The sequence below is a fragment of the Passer domesticus genome, chromosome Z (assembly GCF_036417665.1).
Source record: "Passer domesticus isolate bPasDom1 chromosome Z, bPasDom1.hap1, whole genome shotgun sequence".
Lineage (NCBI taxonomy): Eukaryota > Metazoa > Chordata > Aves > Passeriformes > Passeridae > Passer > Passer domesticus.
Window position 1 is genome coordinate 7,942,007 of NC_087512.1, and position 18,808 is coordinate 7,960,814.

Consider the following 18,808-nt stretch of genomic DNA (forward strand, 5'->3'; position numbering starts at 1 on the left):
CCTCCTCCGCCCCCGCCCCGACAGCTTTCCTGGGACCGATGGAGGCGCCCGTGGAGACTCTAAGGGTGATGACGACCACCCCACCACACACCTTTTTGGTGGAAGTCATATATGCTCTTCCTAAATTGCTAAGAGTAACCCCAGGGCGGTACCCCTGCCCCTGACTGGTGGGAGTCACTGCTGCTGCCTGCTGATGGCAGGTAGCCCCAATGCCGCGGAATCATCTCCAACATTGTTCCTGCCTGAGCCAAAAGCCTCAAGGCCGTTTTATCTTTTCCTGTTGTTAAATGGTAAGTGTGCCCGTTAATCTTCTTGAGTTGTTCCTGGAAATGAGCTTCCCCTGTGTTCTCAGTGTTCTTAATTTTGACCTTCTCACCGAATCTGTGCCGTCAGAGCAGTCTGGAGGCTCCCGGTTCCTGTCCAGCAGGTCACAGGAGATGGATTCAGAGGCACCTTTCTGATTCCGATCCGGGCTGCTCTGATATGAGCTCTCTTCGGCAGAGGTGGAGTGCGATGTTCTCCCTGGCTGCTGCTTCTTCAGACTCTTCTGGCTGCCTTCCCAAGAAGCTATCGGTGCTCTCCTGGGAACGAGTCCAGCTCCGGGAACTGCCCGCCTGGGAGCTGCCCGCTCGGGTGCTGCCCACCTGGGTGTTCTCTCTGCAGCTCACTCTTCGGCTTGTTGCTCTCCGCTTCGAGCTCACCTCTCGGGTCACCGCTGGGCTGCCCTTCGTGCCCACCCAGGAACGCCAGGTGTCAGGGTCGGCTGTTACTCGTCTCTGCCCCAGCACAGGAAAAGGTGTTTCTGGGCAGGCTGCACTTTGAAGAAGGAGTCTGGACTCTTGCTTTTCAGTCTTCAGTTGAGTTTATTGTTCCTTATCTACAAAGTTTTTCTGTCTGTCCAGCCAAGGTCTGATCAGCAAGACAGCCAAGGGCACTCTCTCCCGCCCACGGGGTGGTTGTCTCTTTTATAGTGAAAACTACGTATTAGATATTTACCTTCAATTTCCAATACTTTTCACCCTTGTTGGCAAGTGCACCTTCACCATGAACCAATCCACACGTGCCAACATCATCCTGAACATGGATGCCAAGGAGAAGAAAGAAGGAGGATAGGGCACACCCAAATCCCTCCATCTTGGGACTCCTGACCCCCATGTACAGGATTCCAAACCCCCCTGTACAACATACAAAACCCCCCCTGTACAGTGCTCCAAAATTTTTCCCTTCACCCTGTGATTGCTACTACTATGCTACTTAAACTTTTGTGAGCTGTAATTCTTCATATCAGGTTGGCAATTTGCTCCATGAATTAAGATTGAATTTCCAGGTGTCTTTGGCTTCGTGCCAGGGTCTCCGAGCCCCTGCCAGGGCTTTGAGACATCCAGGGCATCCAGAGAGATGTCCTGGGTTACAACAGTGACTGTGAGGTGAGGCCTGAGTACTGCTGTAACATGCCCACAGTCATGAGCAGGCATCTAGTGACCATAAGGCCATGTGAACTGGTGAATTTCTTTCATAAAGGTGAAGAGAAAACCTTCTTTTCTTGACTGACACTCTGACCCAATAAAATTTGGGTTGTAGGGCAAAGGTGTGTTCTGGTAAGTAAAGCTGTAGCCAGGTACTTAACAGTACTGTAATCCATTTGTTTGGTTGTCTGCTTCTGTGTTCTGTGGAATAAAACTTTCCAAAGTTTCTCTTGTTGAGCAAATGGCATAGTTAGGTACTTAAGTGGAGGAGAATGACCTGGAATTCTGCTCTTACCATGTTGTCCTAGGGTGACTAGGTTTCCTCTTAAATTTGTCTCAATCCAGGATAAATATGAATCTTGCTTTTGGGATCTCTTCTTCCATTCTCTGTTGCAAATGAACCTGGCTGTGTTTGAAGGATCAGAAGATGCATCTCTGGAGATCCCTTGCTGGGCTGGCAGTAGGACTTTTTGGTGGGTTGAGCAGTTCCAAGGAAAGACTTTGTGCTCCACAGCGCAGCAAGCAGTGTGCAAGTCCACCTTCCAAAGAGAAATATTTTGGACACTTGATATTCAGACTGCTGTGAATGGGAGGGCAGCACAGAGAAGTTAATTTCCACTGCTAGGATCTCTGCAGCCTTCCCACAGCCAACTCAGCTCAGAGTTGTGCCCCACAGATGGTTATTGACCACTGCAGGATGTTTGCTGTCATTGCCCATCAATGTTCCTCAAGGTACACTGACTAATTAAACAGACACTGATGATGTTGAGACTTCAAAAATGCCTGTGATTGCAAAACATGTAGTATTAGAAACACAGGTGGGTAGACTAGCTGAACTTTCAAAGAAAGACAAAATAACTAGAGCAAGTTTTGTAACAAAACTTTTTTTCATCATGGGAAGAGTAATTTTAAATATTTTTACAGGCAAATATAAAACAGGTCTATTCAGCTTAGTAAACATTTTTTTAGTCTGCTTTTGAACTAAAAAAGAGAGCAGTTCTCTCTCAATTTAAAACTTTTCCAGTATATTTTACCCTGTTTTAACAACAGCTGTTGAATAGTGTGTCTTGAATTAGGACATGGTAAATGCATTTTGGCTTGTCTTCTGAGCATTACCAGCCCAGGTGTTTTGATTTTTCTTGTTTAGTTAGTGTTTTGCTCATAAGAAATTGCATAGAGTTATACTCTGGGGCCGCTTGGGCACTGGTTTATAAAAGGAGCAATTTAGTAGCCTTAATTAATTTTTCCCCCAATCTTTTTATTGTAGTTATTGGTTGTTGGTCTTTTTTGTTCTGTTTCATAGCTAAAATATTCTGCTTTTTTTCAGGCTCACATTAAATTTCCTATTGACTATCCATATTCACCACCTACCTTCAGATTCCTGACCAAAATGTGGCACCCCAACATTTATGAGGTAAGGTGTTTTTTAAACAATTTTTTCCTAGGGTGGGTGAGAGAGCTTTCTGCTTCCTTAAACTCAGTACATGTATGGGTGACTTCCAGAGGGTAGTCAAGGCTGTGGACTGTCAGCAATTGGATCACAATAGAGCTACACAGCAGGTCCACAAGAGGAATGATTCTATATAGAGGCTATTGGCTCAATATCACCCGGTTCCATAGAGCTGTATTTGAAGGCTGAAAGGCCTGTGTTGGTTCAAAACTTGACTTCTGGTGGAGGTCAGCCAAATCCTAGCTGAATTTTTGGGTATCCTGGAAGAATGTCAACCTGCTAAGGAACACTGCCTCTAGTTTTGGGAGCTAAATGATTCAAAAATGTTCCTTTTGGTGTAGGTCTTCCACCGTATCACAGGTTTTCTTATGAGAGGTTTTGCAGACTTCCTTTGAACCTGAAAACTGGGATGTCATTCTCTTCCATCCCATGAACAAATAAAACCTTCAATTGATGGCTTGGGCTTGGAAAGTCCTTTCTGATAAGTTCTTGCTGCCAAATGCCCATCTTGGAATGGATGTGCTTCAAGTATCATGATGAGAACTGCACTGATGACTTAGTAATAAATGGCTAGAAACCTTGCCAAACTTCAGTGCAGAACAGAATACTAACCCACTTTAATTACTAACTGATCCAGGGGATTGTCTTAATCCAGGGACATCCTCACATCAGTTACCTGACAGTTTTCTGATGTGGGTTTTGTACTTGGCACAGGATCCTTCCTGTAGCCAAGGATGGTGTTTCTCTTTAAGGCTCTATTTCAGTTACATGGAATTTTGATCTATAAATAAAGACAACTGTGAAATCTTCAGATAATTGCAGACTCATACTGTGGGTATTGATTCTGAATCTGGAAATCCTCATGCTGGATGTGAGTTGCAAATGGTTACCAAAATGAAATGTACAAAAACAAGCCTCGGAAAGGACCTCTCCCAGTCCTGGTGAGAAAGATGAAAAAATGGCTAGAATCAACTGAAGGCAGCAGGAAGAGCTAACCCAAAACTTGATGTGTGTATTTTGGGTTTTCTCTTCAAATATACAAGCTCTCAGCTTTGTGTTCATAGCAGTGTTTCTTGTAGCTGAGGGAATCTGAAGCAGCTTGCAGGCTGTTTTGGAAACATTTAAGCAATGAAGATGAGGCATTGAGGTAACTTCAAATGAAACTGAGACTATCTCAGCAAAGTGTTTGAGAGTTTTCAGGAGGAGGGGGACAAAAAACCCCTCTTGGTGCAGGAAGATGAAAGAAAGTAGCAGTTTACAGAATCTGCTGGTAGGACCACATGGAGAGGCTGGGACTGACATTCCAGTTTTGAGCAATGTGTGTTTTTCCCACCTCTGGTTTACTTGGGTCATCTAACTGAACTTTGGTAAAACTGCATTCACTTGCTCTTTATTTTTACGACATAACAGTCCTCAGGCCTGATAGAAATGGAGAATATATCTCAATGGCAGATAAACACCCCATTCTCCTTGTTTACGTCTTTCAAAAATGCATGTAGTGAAAGTGTTGGCCCTTGACTGTTCTGATCCCTAGAACTTTGTGCTGACCTCATCAGGCCTATTATACTTCACCCTTCCAGATTCTTAAAACAGTGCAGTTGCCAAACATGTAACACTGATTGTGGCAAGACAAAACCTTCTCACATCGTTGCTTCCCTCTATCTTCATTTTGCCAAATATCTGCTTGTCGACACGCTGCTGACCTGATTGCTTCAGGAACTTCTCCCAAGTGCTGAGATACTTCCTCTGGCCACTAGCATTGCATTCTTCCAGGAAAAGGTTAAAAGAAAAACTGATGGAAATTATTAGTGATAGCAGAGTAAACTGACCATAATCTAATATTAGTAAAGTTAACTTCAGCTTGGAGTGATACTAAAAAAATTTCAAGACTTCTCAAGCCTGTTGGGGTCCTAAAAGGGAACCTGCCTTCTTAAAGCAAACTGTTCCAGCAATGTAAGTATGTGCTTTGGAATTCAGCAGCTCCAGGTGCTGCCTTGCTGTGTTCTTGACTAAAACCTGCTTCAAAGTGACAAGGGCCTGCTAGATTAGCATACCTGGCATGAATAGTGCACCGCTGCAATCTGGATACAGATCACAACCCCCCAGGTGAGCTGCTGCTATCTGTAGCTGAGATCACTGGCCTGGGCTCAAAGGCACAGATGCTGTTGCTGTGAGCAGCCCTGCTCTGTGCTCTGAGCAGTGTTGGAAGGACATGAGACCAGGTGTGTGGGAAGCTTCCAGCCTGGAGTCCTGAACAGAGCTGATCCTGTCACCAGTCTGTGCCCTGGACTGGGGTGACAGGTGAGTGCTGCCTCACAGCTGGCTGCAAAGCCCAGGGAGCCTGGAGAGGCCAATATCTGCTGGCTGGCCTCAGGCCTCATCTGCACCTTCACCCCATCCTGCAGTAAGGCACTGGTACCGTGTGAGTCCCTGGAGTCTGCCTCAGTGGAGGATACCAGCTGGGGTGGATGCTGCTCCAGCCCTCCTACAAAGCAGTTGTGTCAGAGTGCTGTTGCTGGTGGAGAATTGGGTTGACAGCTTTCCTAAGTAGGCATTATAGAGCTTTAAATCTATATTCAGGCCATAACACTGGTGAGTAGAACACATATTGAGGATTATGTGGCTGTATGGCTTCCATATGCTGCCAAAATATTCTTCCTTTTGCATGCTGGAAGGGATTTTCAGTGAAACCTTCAGAGAGCATCTCCTGCTTTTTCATCTGGTATTTTGAACAGCTGTGTCCTAGGGGAGCTGTGTAAGCCTGCCCCACACCATCTGTTCAAGGTCCTGGTGTCCTGGGAGACGTAATGTTTTCATACCTGAGCTAGTAGATGGTGATTAAACCCTTCAAAAATTTCCTGTAGCTAGCTCAAGCTACCAGTGAGAACACAAATTTTCTTTAACCCTACTTGGGGTCTCCTGTGATTAAACCTCATGTCACTGTGACAGTAGTACTTGGTATCTGGACACCAGTCTAGTTTTGTGTTGCATTATTACTATATTTGCTTACTTCAGTATATCCTTTAGACCTCTTGATTTTATATTGGGGGTTTTTGCCAGTTAGCAGCCTAACCCTTGGGTATAAAGTAGACCCAGGAAGAATTCAGAACCATTTCCAGCCTTTGTTGGTTTTTGCTGGCTGATGTTCATATCAACAAGGTGAAACTGATAAGACAGCCAGCGTGTGGATTTGAGTCATCAAGCCTCAGCCTCCAGCCAAGCTATTCTCAATGCTTTTTTCTGTCTTGCAGAATGGAGATGTATGTATTTCAATTCTTCATCCACCTGTAGATGACCCACAAAGTGGAGAGCTGCCATCAGAGAGGTGGAACCCTACCCAAAATGTCAGGTAACTGTGACTATGTTGTGCAGGGGTGACCTCAAAGGCCTGCCCTCTCTACAAGACCTAAGGCATATGGTGGGAGAGGTTTGGGAGGGAATTTAAGGTTTTATGGGGCTTAGGGCTAGAATCAGGTGGGAACCAGACTTACCAGTCTGTCTGAATGTACTGGGCTGACAGTGCAGAGCCTTCTGTGCTATTCACAAGGTTTCATACTCCAAAGGCAAATTATCTCAAATGCTGAAGCCTGTCTCAGTCACTGCTATCTTCTTCAAAGTACCACTAGTGGAAAAGTATGTGTAATGGGGTTCCAGGTGCACACCAAATTGCTCTATTACTCCCCTTCCCAGTGGGACAGGGGAGAGAAAAATAACACAGAAAACAACTTCTGTGTTTGAGATAAGGCAGTTTACTAAAGCAATAGCAAAAGCTTGTGCACATAAGCAAAGGGAAAAAGAAAATTAATGTCTAATTACCACTGAGCAACATTCAGCCACTTCCTGGGAAGCAGGGCTTCAGCACACATAGCAATTTCTCCAGAAGGCAAACATTGTGATATAACAAATGTCCCCCATTCCTCCTCTCTCACTTAGCTTTCATGTCTGAGCTGATGTTGTATGGTATTGAATATCCCTTTGGTTAAGTTGGACCAGCTGGCCTGGTTGTGTCCCATCTTAGGATCTTGCCACTTCTGAGCCCCTTGATGGGGGAGTGGGGAATGTTAGACAACACTGATGCTGTGCCAGCACTGCTCAGCAGTAGCCAAAACACTTGTGTGTTATCATACCTTTCTAACTATGAATGGAAAGCACTGAGGGCTGCTAAGGAAAAATAAGCTACAGCTCAGCAAACTCAATACAATCCCCACTCTTTATTCCATACCATTTGTGTCATGTTTAGGTCCCACATAATTTATTTATCTTCCAACTTTCCACTGTATTTCTTTCTCAGTAGTGGAATCCCTTCTTACCCACACATACAGCCCAAACTACATCCTTGAACCATCTCTATACCAAACATACATTTTCATTAACCTGTCCTTTCACAGATGGATATTATTCTCCTGCTTCATGGCTTCCTCCACCCCTCCAGATCCATGAGTTGTGCTCTACTCCTTCAGGATGGGTGGTCAGGACAGGAGAAGCAGCACACTTGATCATTGGTCACCAGCCTGGCTCACATCATCATCACATTCTCCTTACTTCTCACAAAATGCATTCTTTGTCAGGTCATGTTTTTCCTGTTCCTTTACTTCCTGTGACATAAAGCTCACACAGTTTGTTTTTCCTCCAAGGTTAAATTTCCTTGAGGTACACACTGGGTCTCCCCATCCTTCCACATTTATCTGCCAAGTACACCCAGGTCCTTGGGTAAAGCCAATCCCATCAATGTGTTTGCCTTTTCCCATGGGAGGAGAATCCACACTGACTTCCCCAGCCACTTTCCTGTGTGTAGTGCAGGGACCTTCTCTCCTTCCACAGTGTCTGTGGGCTTAGTTTGGGCAGGATCAGTGCAGTTAGCAGATCTCCTAGCACTGACCAACCAAGTGGCTTCTACAAAATTTGCATTCCAGTGCTTCCATGTCCTGTTACCTAAAACTCTTAAAAGTCTTCAGGATTTCTCAGTCTTTCCAGAGGCTTGTGGGTGGTAAGGGATGTGATATATTCCCTCAGTGTTTCTTTGCTTTAGAGTTTATGAGATTATTTTGAAAATAAGTCCCATTGCCTGATTCAGTTGTCTCTGGGGTACCATGTCACCACAAAAGGTGTCTCTCAAGACCTGAAACTGTGTTCCAAGCAGTGGCATCGTTTACTGGGTACATTTCCAGCCTGTTGTTGCCTCTGACATAGTGAGTATGTAACTCTTGCCTTGGTGTGTTAGTGGCCCGGTGTAATCTATTTGCCAGGCCTCACCACACTGGAAACCCAGCCACTGCCTTCTATTCCAGGGATATTTCACTTGTGTGGCTCACTTGATGGCAGCACATCTTTCACATCTGTGGATAACCTGTGTGATGACCTCTGTGGTCAGGTCCACCCCTCAGTCATGAGCCCATCTGTATGTTGCACCCCATCCTAGATATTCTGAATTGGCCTGGGGCTAGAAATAGCTCACCCTTTTGCTCCCAGCCTTAGTCTACCTAAGCTATTCCAATCTTCACGGCCTTACCTACCTGTTTGTTGTTCTGATGTTCTTCTACAGCAGATAAGGACCAGGAGACATCACTCACCAAGCACCATCACAGACAAAATAGGCTAGAATTAGAGATACTAATTAAATTTGTTACCAACAAAATCAGAGCAGGATAATGAGAAGTAAAATAAGACCTTAAAAACACCTTTCCCCCACCTCTCCCTCCTTCCCAGCTCTACCTCCTACTACACCAGTGTATGGGGGTAGTGGAATGGGGGCTGTAGTCAGTTCATCACACATTGTTTCTCCTGCTGCTAAGGATGAGGAGTGTTCCCCTGCTGCACCATGGGGTCCTTCCCACAGCATGCCAGTTCTGCGTGAACTCTGCCAGCTTGAGTCCACCCCATGGGCAGTAGTCTTCCCCAAACTGCTGCAGCATGGGTCACACTTCCACAGGATGCAGTCCTTCAAGGACAAGCTGCTCCAGTGAGTGCCACTCTCACCATGGGTCTGCCACAGGATCACAGCTTCCTGTGGGCATCCCCCTGCTCCAGCCTGGCCTCCCCCGGGGGCTGTGGGTGCATCTCTGCCCTCCCTGGGCTGCAGGGGCACAGTGGTGACTGCCTCACAGCTGTCTTTACCACAGGCTGCAGGGGAATCTCTGCTCCAGTACCTGGAGCTCCTGCCCCTCCTCCTGCACTGATCTGAGTGTCTGCAGGGTTGTTGCTCTCACATGTTCTCACTGCACTCTTCTCTGGACACAATTAAAACTTCTTTCTTATTAAATATGTTATCATATTAATATGTGATAACATAACATATTTAATTACCAATTGGCCTTGACCAGTAGTACATCTGTCCTTGGAGCTGCCAGGCTCTGCTGGACATACAGGAAGTTTTGGGCAGCTTCTCACAGAAGCTACCTTTGTAGTCCCCCTGTTACCAAAACTTGGCTCTGCAAACCCAACACAGGATGTTTTTGAGTATTCTGACCAGTAGAAGCAACTTTGCAGAGTTCTGCCTTTTGTTTGCCTTCCATTGTTTGTCTCCTGTCCTCCTGAGTGGTGGTGGGAGCAGCTGTTGGTTTTCTTCCTACCAAAAATACAAAGGACCACTAAGTACCAGAGACATTCAAGGCCTAGCCTGTCCATGTTTTTGAAACAGCAGCTGAATTTTATTCTCATTACAAGACACTGTCAAATAAAGAATCAGATAGATGACAAGCCTTAACTCACAGTTAGGAAACAGCTTTGGCATTAATTACATATATCACACATACATTTTGAGTATTTCATTATATTCAACGCTAGAGACTGACACGGAACTTCTCATGGTGCTTGTTCTCTAATTTCTGCTGTCCCTCACCACAGTTGCAGTTTTCAGTGCTAATGCTCTTGAATCGTCCTGGGCTTAAGGGTGACATGTCAAAATATTCCTCAGCAAATGAAAATAAAACTGGTCCTTCACTTCTAGCCTGCTACCACCATCACCAGTCGGGCAAGTGCCAGCAGAAGCACATCCTGCTGGGGTCCCATCTGGCTTGGGAAGGCTCCAAAGTGTCAGACAGGAGGCAGAGGGGCTGAAGATGTGGGAGGGAGCTGCTCCTCTGCTGCTGAAGTCTGTAAATCCTGCCACGTGTTGACTATTTCCCCACAGATGAGCGGGGTTAGAGTGTCTGAAGGGGAAAATTCATTCTTCAATTGTAAGAGTTCACCTGTGCTTCTAAGGGTGTCATGCAGGCTCATTTGTTTTTTTAAACACAATCGGTATGGACCTTCCCATCACTGGGAGCTAGATGATGCAGGTATAAGTAAACACAGCATACCCAGCAAGATGTGAAGGAATGCAGCTGAGATCTGTTTGGCAGAGAATACTGCTTCCTGTGTCTCATGGAGCTGAGTGAGTGGCAGGAGGCTCAGGGTTGAAGCTCTGTGATCATTTTAATTGGCTTTCTCCACATCTCCCCTGCCCTTGAACTACACAGGCCAGGATTCTGCCAGTATTCAAGGTACTGGTACACCTGTAGATAGGTGAGGTACTGTCTGCCTATTGCTTTGTTTCTTGAGGATTCCCATTTTTCTTGGCTTTTTTTGCTGCCTGAGATCTGGCCAGATTCCACAAACAGCTAGATGCAGTAACATGACTGTCAGTGCAGCCTGGGATAAAACTTTTGACTTTATACCAGAAGGCAAAAATGCACTTGGACCAACCTATACCTACCTCTTGAGGTGGCTCTGAGAGGCTACAATGTGGATAGCAGCTGGAATTTAAAAAAAATAAATCCTTTTTCAACAAGGAATATAATAGGATGTTCTGGTTGGGAGCACCAGCCAATCTACATCATGTCTCTTTGGGAAAAATTTATCTGTGTCTGAGCCTTCTTATGCAGATACAGGAGAAAAAAACAAGAAGAGGTCTGTTTCCTTGAGCCTTTCCTGGCTGCTCTTCCATGCTACAGCAGCCTTGTCCGAAGGGGAGACAGATCCCTGACAATATCCCAGAGACTCAGCCTATATCCAGTTGGCATCAGGTGCTGAGGTTTTCAGTCCCACATGGTTGAACTTTTTTAGTGGTTTTAGTCCTGTCAGGTCCCCCACGCTGGGATGCCTTTCTGTTACTGTACCTTGTTCAAGGCAGCCGGGTTTGAGTTGGAGGACACTGTCCAGCTCTTAAAGATATCAGCAGTGATGGAGCTGATCTAATGTGCTGGATGGGAAGAAAGAGCTCAGAGAGCTTCACTTCTAATACTTCTTGTCTTGGTGTATTTAAGTGGCTTTGCAGTAATTTTGGTGTCTGGACACTGCAGTGAAAATTGGCTTTTCCTCACTGCAGATGCTAAATTGAAATATGAATTCCTGTCCTTGGCCTTCCCTAGACTTTGCTCTGCAGAAAGCTGCTGCATGATGCTGGAGCTAACATGCTGGCCTGTTTGCAGAGAATCACAGGCTCGTAAATAAATTCTTGAGATGAAGTAGAAAATGATCTCTTCTGCCCATCATTCCAATCCAATGAGACAGTTTCTTCCAGAGCTGCTGTTCTCTTTTCGTACAGAATTATATAATTTAGAAAATGAATTGTATAAGACTCTCTTGATAGCTGTGCTGAACAGTCTGTTCAGATACAAGTGTTTATTTTCAAAACCTTTCAAGATACTGAGTATCCAAATGACCAAGCATTTCCTGGAATTGTACCCAGATATATGATCTGGTAGATGTGCTCTGAACATGCCCTGAATCAGTGCAAACAGGACTGCGGCTCCCAGTCTCCTTTAACAAGGTCTGCAAAGGTAATGCTGTGTTTCAAGAACTATTCCCTGTCCCTTGTTTGTCCCTTCCACTTGCAAGGGAAGCTGTTGCTGGCAGGACCACTGGGATGAGTGGTGCCTCGTGGTGGCAGCTACAGCCGGTGGCTGGTGTGGGTGTTTGTGCTGGTTGAGGCAGGCTGTGAGCAGCAGAGGCTGCAGCTCTCAAGTGCAGGGTTCTGGGAACTGCAGGAGAAAGCTCTGAGCAAGAGGATGGTAAATGCCAGCAGAGCAGGGCACCTGACTGGAAATCCTGGAAGACTGTCTGCCTGCCCACCTGCCTGACAGGGGTTACATGACTGGCTCATGTTGGCTGTGCTGAGTAACAGCAGCTGAATCCCACTGGGCCCTGGCACTTCGCCTGGGCATTGAAAAGCATCTACACTGTCTTCCCCTTGCTGTGCTTGAGAGCTGCTGCTGCAGCCTGAGTGGGGCACGAGCTGAGGAGAGTCCTGCCCCAGCCTCAGCCTCCCAACCACCTGGCAGGGCAGGGGAAAAGTAGTGCAGCTTTTCTGCTGGCCTTGGGTCGTAGTGGTCCTTCTCCTTATGCAGGACAGGCAAACAACCTGGCTTCCTGCTGGAGGCTGCAAGCCACCAGGAACAGCTCACAGAACAGATTTCCAGCCCCATCCCTTGTGTGGATAGTGCAGACAAGATGCACTATATTGTCAAGATAATTCTATCTATGTCTTGTGCATAGATAACTATTTATGCACAACACAATTCTGGTCTGATTGTAGCTTTCTGTGCTGCTCTGTCCCAAGCACAGACACAGTGGTTTGTAGTCACATGAGGTTTGTGTTGTATCACCTTCCCTACACCAATGTCCAGGGCCCGAGGTTCATAAATACCTGTTCTCACCTAAAAACTCTGTCCTCAGCTTACGACTTGACTGCAAACAAGTTTATGATGCAACACCTAAAGAAGTTGTGAATATCCAGAATCCATGAATGCATTAGCTCTAACTGCTGTTGTGGTTACCTCTTTCAGGACTATCTTACTGAGTGTAATCTCTTTGCTTAATGAGCCCAACACATTCTCCCCAGCCAATGTGGATGCGTCAGTCATGTTCAGGAAATGGAGGGACAGTAAAGGAAAAGACAAGGAGTATGCCGAAATCATAAGGTAAGCTTTGCCAGTTGTGATGCTGGGCTAGCAGCATTCTGCTTTGAGTCCTGTCAAACAGGCTGCTTCCAGAATTTGCTGAAACCAGCTTCTTGCAGCAGAATGTAGTTTGGAAGTAACTTCAGTGTCTCTTCAGTGTCTTATTTGGAAGTTAACTTCAGTGTAATTTGGAAGTTAACTTCAGTGTCTTATTCAAAGTCCATGCTTCAGGTCCCTCCGGAATTTCCAGCACACAGAAGCAGTGCAAACTTCTGGGGCAGGAGGACTGGGCTGATTTGTCTTTAAATTGTTCTTTTTTTAGACTAATCTGTCATGATGCTCTGCAAAACCTGTTGGCTACTAGTAAATCCCAGTCTAAGTCCCTCTTTGTCTTTAAGTCCTGCATTGCTTGGGATGTGATGCAAACTGACTGCATCCTACTAATTTCTGTTCTTAATGCATGCACAAATCATAATCTTGTCCCTCCAATTCAAAGGAGCATCAGCAGGATTTGTCAAGGGCTTGCAGAGATGGGTTGGATTAGCTGGAACCACTGCTCAGTCCTGCCCTTGGAGAAGTCCATGGTTCATCAGGAGCTGCAGGGGATGATGTGAGCGTGGGCCAGGGCTGCTGTGGAGGGACAGCCCAGCCTGGAGCAGGACTGCTGGCCCGAGGCCACATCTGCATTGTCTGTGCCAGCTGGGCAGGCAGGATGTGGCTCTGGGTGGGGCCAGCCAGGCTCTGCCTGTGCAGAGAATCCTCCAGCTCCCTCAGCTCCAGCAGAGCTGGGTGCACTCACACAGGGAAGGGCAGACTGAGGGGCCCTGGGTGGCTGACAGGACAGGCTGCCATCTGCTCCTCCCTGCTGGGATGCAGCAGCCAGGCCTGGCTCGGGGTGATGGAAAACACTTGGCTTCTGTGAGCCCCGGGCTGTGTCCTGGGGTGCTGCCATGTGCCCCAGCTGCTCTGACCCTCCAGTGGGAGCTGAGAGCTGCCAAAGGCTTGTGGAAATTGCAGTTTTGAGCATGCTGTGGGAGAGTAGTCAACAGCAGAGTCAATAAATCATCCTAGGAAATCCCTGACCATCCCTACAGTAGCGAATGGAATTTGCTTTGGCCTCTGGCAGGTCTCTGTGCAGAGCCTGTGGAATAACTGATTTCATGTGTTGCTGAGAGCATGTGTGCTGCAAACCCCCTTGGCATGCTTCCAGGCCTGAGGCTGCAGAAACCAAATCTGTTTCCAGTGCTGTTTGTGGTGCTTCCTGCAAACCTCAGCTCCCTTCCCCAGCTGCCAGGAGGGCTGGACAGGGCCTGGAGAGGAGGGTGGGGAGCTGAGCCGCTGGCACACAGCCCTGCTCACATTCCTGCTCTGTCCTTCTCCCCACAGGAAACAGGTTTTGGCTACCAAAGCTGAGGCAGAGAAGGATGGCGTGAAGGTCCCCACTACACTGGCAGAGTACTGCATCAAAACTAAAGTGCCTTCCAATGACAACAGTTCAGATTTGCTTTACGACGACTTGTACGACGACGACATTGACGATGAAGACGAGGAGGAGGAGGATGCCGACTGTTACGATGATGATGATTCTGGCAACGAGGAGTCGTGACCTGCTCCCTCTATGCCCCTGTACTGCCCTGCCGACTCAGGCCAGAAGGGAGCAGCGGTAACCTAGCAGCAGTCCAGCAAAAAAGTGGGGGGGGGTGTCAAAAAAAAAAAATCAAAACAAAAAAAAAAAAAACCCAACACAAAACTTTGTCTCCTGCTGTCTCCTGTTGTATGGATCTGTTCGCTCCTTTTTTATGGACCTCTTAGAGACCCTCCACAGAATGTCTGAATTCTTGCATTCTTAACCCTTTCATCACTGTATTACAATTTCTTTTTGAAAAAGAAACTCCCCTTTTCACTTCTTTACAAAATGCTCACAGCAAAACAGGTTTGCTCGTGTTTAGATTCTTGAATTAAATACAGTCTTGCATTGAGATGTTTAATGTATTTAAAGCTGGAACAAACCCATTGGAAGCCAGGTTTTTGGGAGCTCAAAGTGCTGCATTTACTGGGAAGAAAAAAATAATCCCCACAGCAAATTGCCAAGGTTTAGCTGCTCCATTTACAATAATAGCGTGTGTACATTCGTTTAGCCTTGTGGTGGTGGCTTTTCCTTTATAAGGTGTGGGGCGGAGAGTGTAAAGCTACTGTGTGTTGAGCTTGATGGGATGTCACTGAAAGGTACAGTATTCCTTTTCAGCCTGCTAAGTTAGGAAGTAGCTGGCCCCTGGAGCCCCAGAGGGCACAATCAGCTTTGTCTCTGGAAAAGGCTTGTGATATGAACCTAAAATAAACACTTAACACTTCTCATCTGTACAACTGAGCCCTGGGTTGCTATTTTTTTTTTTTTCCCTAGACTAGGATAGGGTTGAAAAAGTTCAGCTTAGCCATTCTGCTGAGATCTGCTGCCAGCTGCCCCTCTCTGGAGGGAGGAGAGCAGATGTGCATCCTGCTGCCCAGAGGGCCACCATTTGTGCTGGACTTACTTTTGGCAGTGGGACAGGCCAGCAGGCTCCTGCCCCGTGCTGGCTGGCAGCCCTTGCTCCCTGCAGCCCCAGCCCTGTGCATCTGGAGTTGCCTTCTGTCGCTTGTGTAGGTCACCTGTGGGCAGGTGCAGCTCTGCACAGCTGAGCTTAAAAACACCTGACATGCACTTGCTTAAATTTAGGTTTGTCTACACAGGAAAGGTAATTAATTATAGGGGAGATAAAAAGGTTTATGATTTCAGAAAAGACAATCCAAGTGATAGAGTGTGAGATCCTAGCTCCCTGATGATGTCTGGATTTCTGCCCACCTTTCTTAGGCATTGACTTCCTTCCTAGTTGTCTGCCTAAACATGGAAGCTGAAGTTATTGGGGTTTCAACTATACACAGAAAAGCTCCTAAGAGAGGGGAATTCTGCTTGTTCTCCTCCACCACTTGCATTCTTATGGAGCCAAATTATTTACTGTGGTTTTTCAGCAGAGTGGTAAGAGATAGCGAAGACTAGATTTTAGTTTGTTTGGTTGGTTTTTTTTTTTAAGTGAAGTAGTTTGCATGCATTTCCCAGAGGAGTTCAGAGAAGAGCCCGCGGGGCCGGCAGAGCTGGGAGCTGGTTTTGGTGCCCGGGCTGTCCGGGCTGTCCCTGCCCCACCTGCAGCCCCAGCAGGGTGTGACAGGCGCTTCAGCAGTGAGCTTCAGCCGGTGCCCCGGGCTCAGCCTCCCGCGTGTTTCTGGGGGCCCTTGGCAGAGCTCAGGGCGCTCCGTGGCGGGCAGGGGGATCCTGCATGTTCCCGTCCCAGACCCCTCTCCTCCGGCTCTCCCCGCTGCAGCGCGCTCGTGTTCGGCTGCGCTGCCAGAGTTCCCCTTGGGCGTCGTCCCTGGACCGGCGGCCGGGCCTGGCAGCCCGGGAGCAGCCCGGAGGTGCTGGCCCTGCTCGGGCGGGACCCTCGGTCCCCGCAGGTGCAGGGGCATCGCCCTGACCAGGGCTGCGCCTCCCCTCCGCGTGTCTCAGGGTTTTCCATGGTACGTCCCCAGCCGCGGGTCCCTCGGGGGTGCCTCGGTGGGAGCAGCCTTTGCTGTGGATCCGGGGCAAGACTGAGCGAAAGCTCCGAGCCCCGACGGAGATGACAGGAGAGGAGAGGAAGGCCCTCGGGGCCCCGAGGCAGATCTGTTTCCGAAGTGTTGTTTGGCTGGGGTTGGCAGGGACATCCTGCCCCGGCCGCGCATCCCTCTGCCCGAGCGGCGATTCCTTGTGCCCGGCGCTCCCTCGGCCGCCCGCCCTCCGGCTTGCGTGTTACCTGGGGAGGCAGCTGCACCCTCCTGAGGTGTCAGCCTTCTTCCAGCAAGGACTTAGCCCCAGGTGCTTTTTGGAGCCTGCAGCGGGGCTCCCCTGCGTGTAGTGTCGGTGTGGGGCACCCCCAGCTTCACACCAGCCCTGCGAGGGCAGCGCCAGCGCTGGCAAATGGCCCCGATGCTCCCGGCTGCAGGACTGGACTCGGGGCCACGCCGGGGCAGGGGCACCCAGCTCCCGCTTCCAGGCGGCTGTGGGGGGTGAAGGAGCAGGGTGTGGCAACACTGGCTTTGCTGATGGCTTGGTTGGAAATGAGGATACTGCATCTTTCAGGATTTCCCTTGTACTTTTGACCGTCTTCACTGTATACTCTCCAGTGACTTGTATTTCCAAGCTTGGTGTTGTAAGATGCATTATTATGACTCTTCTGTTACCCTTTTTTAATGACAAAAAAAGCAACCTCTTTTGAGAGCTCCGACATTAACCAGACTAATTTCTCTTCCCCACTGTCCTGTGCAGTGTCATTGCTTGTTGACTTGCTGGTTTCCTTTTTTTGAAATACAACTGAAGTATGAGGGGATTTTTTTGAAACTATTTAAGAGATTGCAGAAAAATGTTTACCTGCTCTGTGTATTCTGGGTTTTTCTTAACCCCTTTTCTCCTGTTTCAGTCAATATTAGCGTTTACATTTGCAGCTACGTGTCCCTTCAAATGCAGTTTTCAACCATTCTGAAACCAGCAGGGAACACTAGATTTCTTAGTAGTTTTCTTAGCTGAACTCCCAAATATTTTCCTTTTTTTCTTCAGTATAATTTACCAGAAAGAATTAACTGATGCATTTTTGTGTTGTCTTCTCCTTCAGTAGTTATATTTTGTCTTTTCTGCACATCTGTCTACTAATAAAAATGTGAAATGAAAATATCTCCGTGCTGTTACTTTCATGTTTGAGCTGGTTGCATTGCATGGGTTCCTCAAAGCTTTGAGTAACAGCTGTTGATGAGTTCATGGCTCCTCTGGTATCAATGGACATATTTATACACCAATATCTGTAAGTTTATTGCAAAATAATGCTGCTGTTTGACAACCTGCACCTAAGACTAAAGAAAAACTGAATTAGAGGGCTTTGGCAAAAGGCCAGACCTTTGCTGTTATATTTAGTCTTCCTAAGTAGGAAGGTGAGAAGGTGGTCATGGATTCATGTGACTGGAGCAGGGATGCAGGACTCGGGCCAGAGCTGCCCGTGCCCTGGCAGGGCAGGAGCTCGGTGCTCCTGAGAGGGTTGGGCAGGGAGGAGGAGGGGTTTGACCGCTGGGTCAGGGAGCAGCTTTGGCAGAGAAATCGAGGTCACGGCCGCCAGCCCTGCGGTGCCGGGCTGTTCCCTGCAGGCCCGGCAGGGGAGCAGGGTGTTCGCAGTGCCCCGGCTGCTGCAGGCGAGCTAAAATTAGCGGGACAAGTGTTAGGGAGCTGCACTGGCTGCGCTTGGCATCGATGGCAGCACAGCAACTGCTGAGTCAAATGTGGCTGGAGCCCAGCTGCTTCTGCTGCACAGCTGAGCCGGAGGAAGGGCAATGGCATTTTGGAGCTGCATTCCCAAAGCAGTCTCCAATCTACGGAAAGGGATCGGGAGGGATGGTGCTGTCTGGGATCTGGCCTGTTTGTATCTCCTGCCTGACCCCACAGCTCTGGGCTGCCCAGAACTGCCAGCAGCTGCTTCCTCCAGCAGCAGTGTGTGACCAAAGGCAGGGCAAGGGCTCCAGCCCACCCTGCCCTGGATAAGGCTGGGTGCAGCAAAGGGGGGTTTTCCCCTTCTTTCCTTGGTGGCCAAGTGCAGCTGGGCAACCTTGCCATCAGTGGAACAGGGCTCAGAGAGTGAAATTGCTGCAGGCAAGTCCTACTGAAGTGACAACACAGGGGAAGGGAGAAACATTTTGTTGAGTCTCACAGAGAGGAGAGGAGTCTGCCTGTGGCTGTGCGGGCAGGGCCCCAGAGCAGCTGTGAAGATGTGAGACCTGAGCCTCAGGGGCTGCTGGGGGCTGGCACCACCTCTCTCCTGTTGCTTTTCCCCAGCTTCAGCTTCTTCTGGACTGTGACATGCATGCAAGAACTGAGCTACACCGGCGGGGCAGCACTGGATGTCTGTAAACAAGACCTCAAGAGAGTGAAGGCAGCTCTGTGGAAATCTGTGTTTTGAAGTGGG

General features: G+C 48.0%; 1 protein-coding gene across 2 annotated transcripts in view; it reads left to right on the forward strand.

Moving 5' to 3' along the window:
* UBE2R2 (ubiquitin conjugating enzyme E2 R2) overlaps positions 1-17,532 on the forward strand; it is a 58,815-nt gene extending 41,283 nt beyond the window's left edge. For both annotated transcript variants that reach the window (XM_064402993.1, XM_064402994.1), the window contains exons 2-5: positions 2,794-2,880; positions 6,168-6,265; positions 12,681-12,815; positions 14,181-17,532. In XM_064402993.1, coding sequence (XP_064259063.1) covers positions 2,794-2,880; positions 6,168-6,265; positions 12,681-12,815; positions 14,181-14,400 — 540 coding nt within the window. In that variant the 3' untranslated portion in view covers positions 14,401-17,532. The remainder of the gene's footprint in view (positions 1-2,793; positions 2,881-6,167; positions 6,266-12,680; positions 12,816-14,180) is intronic.
* Positions 17,533-18,808: the final 1,276 nt, after the last annotated feature.